General features: G+C 38.9%; 1 protein-coding gene across 1 annotated transcript in view; it reads right to left on the reverse strand.

Moving 5' to 3' along the window:
- Positions 1–6579, reverse strand: part of top3a (DNA topoisomerase III alpha) — a gene marked incomplete at its 3' end in the record, with an annotated part of 12039 nt that extends 5460 nt beyond the window's left edge. The window contains exons 1-8 of the mRNA XM_010787771.1: positions 6064–6579; positions 3896–3955; positions 3722–3795; positions 2531–2606; positions 2176–2284; positions 1753–1896; positions 1365–1535; positions 1156–1256 (exon numbers count right to left, since the gene is read on the reverse strand). Of these exons, the coding sequence (XP_010786073.1) occupies positions 1156–1256; positions 1365–1535; positions 1753–1896; positions 2176–2284; positions 2531–2606; positions 3722–3795; positions 3896–3955; positions 6064–6318 (990 nt within the window). The remainder of the gene's footprint in view (positions 1–1155; positions 1257–1364; positions 1536–1752; positions 1897–2175; positions 2285–2530; positions 2607–3721; positions 3796–3895; positions 3956–6063) is intronic.
- Between the last annotated feature and the right edge of the window lie 892 nt (positions 6580–7471).

A 7471-nucleotide genomic window follows, 5' to 3' on the forward strand; every position in this document is an offset into this window, starting at 1 on the left:
AAATAATCATATATTCACCAAACCAATTAATCAAGGATGCAGGCCGAGCTTCACCTCAGCTTTCTCTACTCAAAGTTCAGACGCGGCTTCTACACATCTAAAGGACGACAGTACTTAAAGTTACCCCTCGAGTAAGGTGTAAAACTCGGTCTATCGTTGGTGTCGCAAAAACCGACTACCTGAACCCAGGGGGCTCACGCGCCACGGTCGCTCATCTAAAGCCAGTTGAGTAGCACTTGAAATGTTTGGCTCTATGAAACCTGATGTACTTATATGATTCTGTTTTCTTCAAGTTTGTACTTTGTTGGTCGAACGCACTTATTGTAAGTCGCTTTGGATAAAAGCGTCAGCTAAATGCAATGTAATAATGTGTGTGTGTTGAGTGGTCGTTTCCATTTGCTTTGCATAGGCAGAGATGTTGTGGTAAACTAGCAAACAAGCTTACAAAAATGGCAACAAGTAAATGCCAGTGTCAATAAATGTGTCCCTTCACACGAGACCGCTCGACCCGCTGGAGATGCTGTAGTACATATGCCGGGCCTGTAAGTGGCGCTGTACTTCCGCCACAAAATACACCAAAAGCAGCGAAGAAGACCCCCGAGCATGGTTCCCATGGTTGCCCTTCTGTTTATTCTCCACTGTGGATTTAGCAACATGTAGTTCATGTAATTCTCCATGTCCACTTGTTGCTGATGGTTGTGGTAGAGGAGCTGTAGATTTTGCACTAACATCTGTAGCATGGTCAGTAGTGTCTTGAGCACGAACGCAACCCCTTCCGTTCCGTCCGCAGATCTATCCACCTTGGGACCCGTTATCATTTGCGGGGTCCGTTTCCGTGTTTCTGTTACGGCCTTGTGTGAACGAACGGGCTATCCGAAAGAGAAAAGTAGCGGATACAACCCGTTTTTTTCCCGTGTAAACAGCACCTTAGGCCATAAAGCAATTCAAGTAAGCTATTAATTAGTTACGAGAATAACCACATAACACATAAAAGTCCTATGAAGGAATTTAGGATAAAGAGGCAAATATGACCAATCCAAAGAGAAAAATATCCTTTAGATTTTCAACGTTAAATTCACAAACATAAACTATTAACAAAGTATTTAACATATCAAACATCAATAACATAAAATATACTTAAAAACCGGCACATACCTCCATGCAGATCTGGTAGAGCACCAAGCAGGCTGTGTGGTGGAAGAGACGGTTTCTTTTCCAACTGAACTCCACAGACTCCTCCTCCACGTCGTGCAGCACTGAGACAGAACGATGAAGAGGAGTTCAGTGTGTGTGTGTGTGTGTGTGTGTGTGTGTGTGTGTGTGTGTGTGTGTGTGTGTGAGAGCAGGCAGGCAGGAGTTTGTACCTTTGATCTTGTAGAAAGTCTCCGGTATGAACGCCTGGATGGCTTTGAAGCGCTCCACCACGAAGCCCAGAGTGGGAAACTGACAGCTGCCGTACGAGATCAGCTGATTGGCCAGAGACTGAGGGAAGATCTTCTGCAGGCGCATGGTCTGGAAGCGAGTGAAGGACGCACCTGCGGAGAGGATGGGATCATATTAATATGTTATACTTTTTTTGATAACCACTAGTGTTGTACCATGGCCATCGCTTACGTTGGAAAAACTTCCGGTCAATGTGTACGGGAAATACCGGCTAATTATAACACTGATCATGGCTGAAGTGACATTTAACTAAGTCTACCAAATTGGGATTTTGCTGTATGAACAAACTGTTTTCACGTGCAGTCTTACCTATTCGCAGGTCCAGCTCCTGACGCACGTCGACAGCATCGCTAACGTTAGTATCCGGCTCGATTAGTGTCTCACAAGCTCTCCGGATGGAGTTGGGGGTGATCTCAGAAAACTTTGCCCGTAACACTTGCATATTTGGCTTCACTGAAAAAGCACACACAGACTATTATTAGGAGCGATTTGTGGGAAAAGAAATATAACTGTTACATTTTATAAATACGATATTTTGGTGATCAGAGCCACTGGATTTTATTTCAGGCTAAGCTAACCATATTCTAGATCCAGCTTTATATTGACAGTAGTATCAATGTTTTCATTTAAATCTCAGCAATAAACATATTTACCAAACTGTTGAATCATTCTCAAAAAGGGAGATGAAATCCACACAATAACAACACAACAACTCACACATCACTATCCCACCTGCTTTGCAGACATCTATGATTTCAAAGCCAATGTTTTCCCCCTCTCGGTCACAATCGGTCCAGATGACTAAAGCCTGGCACTGCCTCGCCTCTTTCTCTAGTGTCCGCTAAAGACAGAGAGGAGCGGGGGGGAGAAGGAGAAAGTAAAGATGTAGAGGGAATGATTCAGGTATATTTCTATTATCCACAATCATTATTACTGTCTCTGACTCCACATAACTAAAGGGTAGTTAAAACAAACTATCACAGTTACAATTATTTAAAGGAACAGAAAGAGGGACAGATTTCTTTAAATACAATCTAAGGATTTATTTAATGTATATGACTAATGCGAGGGTACTATATTAGCATACCTTGATTAGTTTCATGTTATCTGGACAGTACTTCTCTACCTCAGCATCAAATAACAGCACAGGACTGCAACTGTACCTAAAAGGAGGAAAGGAACAAATACCATCAGTTGTTATGATTAGGGATGGGTACCGAGCCCCGCTATTAAACGGGGCCGAGGCTGAATTATTAAAGACCGTGGTACCATTAAGCTCCGACGTTATCGGCCTTTTTATCGGTACTGGAGACATGTACAAAATATGTCATATATATTATTACTACACCAACATTATATTGCAGTTTTAGTTTCGCCAACTCCGTTTCTAATACGCAAAAAGACTGCAAAATTAATTATTTTTAGTATTTTCGATCTTTCCAATCCAGACGAGAGATCTCTCTCCCTCGTCTGTGCGCGAGGGGGCGGGGCAGTTACACACACGCAGCTGCTACATGCAGCCACACACACACACACACACACACGCAGCTGCTACATGCAGCAACACACACACACACACGCAGCTGCTACATGCAGCAACACACACACACGGCGGAGATGGCGTAGAGAAAGTGCTCCGACTCCGAGGTGTGGTTAAACTTTACCCGCCTCGATGTGGACAATGCTCGTTGCCAAAAGTGCAATAAGAGTTTAGCATGTAAGGGCGGTAACACGAGCAATTTGTCGAAACATTTAGCAAAAGTGCACCACATTCAGACGGAGAAATGCACCGGGTTCGACTGTCTTTCTAGCAGCTCTGTAGCCCCCCCCCATCCACGACTAATGTTTCCACGTCAGGTGTTATGAATGCTGCTAGCAGCAACACACGGAGTTAACTACATTATACAAACATGGGTTAATGATTAAAGGTAACTGAGTTATTTATTTTGTTAAAGTTTCAGCTATTCTGTTTACAGTTCTGTCATCACATTATTTAATACGATTTGTTAAAGCATTGTTGTTTCTTTTGATGTGAAATATTATCTATTTAATTTAAATAAAAAGCAATGTTAGTTTTGTTCAGAATTTGTTCAGTTAGTTTACCTTGTTTTTTTCTCCGAAAGAACCGATAAAAGTACCGTTAAAAGACCGGATCGATAAGCGGTATCGATAAAAGTAGTAATACCGTTAAAACCTTAACGATACCCATCCCTACTTATGATACAGTGTGATGCAGGAAATAACAAGAAAATCAAATAAGAAATCCAGTTTTACTCACCACTTCTGATACTGTGCTTTAAACTCCAGACCCAGTAAATGGCCAGATACCGAGGTCATTGTTACCGTCACATTCTGGAGATGGATCGAGATATAAAGAGATATTTAAAGCACAAAAGAACCCACTTATAGGGGCTTGTGTGTAAAGGTCTTATAATTTTCTTATAACACTTACCTGGCCAAAGAGATTATATTCATACTCGTAGATTTTATTAAACTTTGACATCCCTTCTCTCTAAAATGGAAAAGAAGACAATCAGTACTGAAGCAAACACACATACAAATATAGAAATCTTAGAAACAGATTCACATTTATCATTTATATTACTATGCTGATTTCAGGAGATATACAGTAAGGATACAAAGTCAGGTTATACAAGACGTTACTCCACATGGATTATAACACATAAGATTTATATTTTAATCTTATGGTCAGGTTTATTATTCACTGGATTAGCCAAAAAAATGAGTGCCAATATTTCTATACACAGTTAATTTACTAAGTCCGAACATTTTCACGAGACGTGGCAACCCTCGATATGTTGAGGCTAGGCAGTTACTAGTTACTTTTCTACATATAATACCACATACAGTATAAGCTGATATGGTATAATGCAGTACTGAACTACTAATCTACATCGTATTTCCAGTATCTTAATTTGGTCCAAATACAACACTAACATGCTCTTACATGTTTAAAAAGTACTTTTGATACTTGAAGTACATTTACTGGATAATACTTCTTTACCTTATATTATTCTGAAATGGGCCCCTGTCCAGAATAGTACTTTTACTATTTTTACTTTAAGTACTTTTACTTAAATAACATTTTGAGATCAGGACTTTAACTTATAATGGAGTACTCAAACTAGGGCTGCTCGATTATGGCAAAAATCATAATCTCGATTATTTGGGTCAATAATTGATATCACGATTATTAAAAACGATTATCCATTTACTTTGAAAACATCCATTTATTGAAAAAAAATGTTGAACAGTATGTTTTTGACAGTTGATTACCCTGAACTTTAAGTATAATTCAACTTAAAACACAATAAAAATAATAATAATAATAATCGGTTTATTTCGATTACTTTGTTTTCGTAATCGTTGCAAGCCAAAATCGTAATCGAGATTAAAATACGATTAATTGCACAGCCCTAACTCAAAGGCCATAGTATTGTACTATAAAGTGAGGACTGGCAGCCTCTTCGCTCTGGCGCCTCTCCAGATGCATATGATGTGTATTAATTTCTACCTGCATTGTGTGTGTATTAAAAAATATAAAAACCAGAGTGAAAACTGAATTCCCCCCAAGGAGGATAAATACAGGTTCATCTTCTTTTCTTCTAAAAAAGAGTGCTTCTTACACCACTGCTTTGTAAATAGATTCTGTATTATTTTCATACAGGTTTATGTATTCACAGTTTGTTTTGATAGATATAAAACCAAGACACATGCTTAAAGGGACAGTTTCATCCCACAGGCCATAAGAATGTTAAACACCTGAACTTTTGAAAGAATATCCATAACATTCATCTGTTTGCAACTTGTATATATCAATATTCCAATTACATGTATATAGACTATTCTGCACTATTTCTATTTTTATTTTATTTACTTACACTATTATCTGTTTAATTGTGTTGCACTGTTGGAGGAGCCTGTGACCTAAGAATGTCATTGTCATAACTACACTGTGTACACATGACAATACAAGCCTTGAATCAGTGTTNGGCCATAAGAATGTTAAACACCTGAACTTTTGAAAGAATATCCATAACATTCATCTGTTTGCAACTTGTATATAGCAATATTCCAATTACTTGTATATAGACTATTCTGCACTATTTCTACTATATATTTCTGCAAACTGAAAGCTCATCTCTTTAGACTCCACTTCGAGCGATAAAATTACTAACAAAGCACTTATATACTAATAAAGGGCTGGCTTTTTAAATGCCAGTTGAGTAGCACTTGAAATGTTTGGCTCTATGAAACCTGATGTAATTATATGATTCTGTTTTCTTAAAGGTTGTATCTTCCTGGTCGAATGCACTTATTGTAAGTCGCTTTGGATAAAAGCGTCAGCTAAATGCAATGTAATGTAATGTAATGTAATATATTCTATTTTTATTTTATTTACTTACACTATTATCTGTTTAATTGTGTTGCACTGTTGGAGGAGCCTGTGACCTAAGAATGTCATTGTCATAACTACACTGTGTACACATGACAATACAAGCCTTGAATCAGTGTTCCTTCTTTAAATACCGTAAAGCACTGATTTATAGCACTATCTGTTAGTGTATTTTCCACAATGTGAGAGAAGACAGGACTCACCCTCCTCGCGTTGCCATCAGACATGATGGCTGCGATGCCTTTAGCCGCATCGTTCTTCTCGGCCACGCAGAGGACCCTCCGGATCTGACCCCGGACCTGCCCCTGGCCCCGGTTCATGTCTGCCTGCTGCGGTGGAGGAGGAGGAATGTCAGCCGGACACCGGTCACTCTGCGCCGCACGGAAACACCTCCGAATGACCCCGAGCCGCTGCTGTAATCCGGGTCTAAGCAGAGATCTACCGAGCAGCGCTAGCATCCCTCCCCGCTCTGAGGTGCAGCTGCTCCGGCTTCCTGCACGCTGACCTCGGACTGAGCTGGATCCACTCTGTTAGCATGTTAGCTCACCGACTAAAGACATTTCATCCACTCACTAAACCTACCACACAGTTGTAAAGTTGTGACAGCTGTTGACAAACTTCACTCACAACGAATTATAAAGATAGAAAATGAATTCCGGTCGATCAAAAGTGTTTAATTAAAAGTGTAAGAGGAGCAGCATTGAGCAACGACCTGATGGGCCAACTGTTAGCTCTGTTTACAAATTCCGCGCTCGACTGTCAAATAGTGCCGTAAAACTGTCGTAAAACTGTCGTAACGACCAAACGTCTGAATAAAACCAAATATATAAAAATGTATGTACAGTCATTTCATTATTTTAACTGATTGATTTATGCATACATGGTTGACGTGTTTTTATATTAATAATACGTTTTTCATAATAACTATTATAGTGTAAATATTAATGTTTCACTAATGTATTTCTCAAACAGAAAATCCACCCTAAATCCAAAATTGTCACATGTACATGTAACCAAGACAGTAACTAACAAAAAAAGGTATTTAAAATAATTTCCTCGGTATTTTTCCTACATATTTAACAGGTTGTTTTTAATTTTAGACGTCGTTTTTCTGAAATGTGAATAATTTCTGGAATTACTCCACCAAAACAATGTTATTTGCAGAATGGAGAGTGTTAGGAAAAAGGCCATCAGTTTTAGATATAAACACGTTTCATTGCAGCTACATACTTTCCTAGTATCTTCGTTCTAAGTTGTCTAGTACTTAGTAGATATAATAGAGACCCTGTTGTGACACCGATTTTGATTATTTGTTTAATTTCCAAAGCAATGCAGGTTCTTAATTCAAGTACAAAGTGTAGAAAATAAAACTGCACAGCCAACCCAGCCAAATAAACAATATGTGAAAAATCCCAATATAAACATTTTTGAGATTAAATTATATTCATCTAGTTTCCATACTAATACCATGTATTGGAGGAGGAGGAATGTCAGCCGGATAATGATAAGCAAAATATATGAAATTTCAGTTTTAGGGTGGAATTCCTCCAGATGGGGAGTTGGATTTGATCACCTGACAAGACTACAACCAGCTGGGTAAACATGGCGTCT

Source organism: Notothenia coriiceps, unplaced genomic scaffold, assembly GCF_000735185.1.
Source record: "Notothenia coriiceps isolate Sejong01 unplaced genomic scaffold, NC01 NC01_scaffold00000285, whole genome shotgun sequence".
Classification (NCBI taxonomy): domain Eukaryota; kingdom Metazoa; phylum Chordata; class Actinopteri; order Perciformes; family Nototheniidae; genus Notothenia; species Notothenia coriiceps.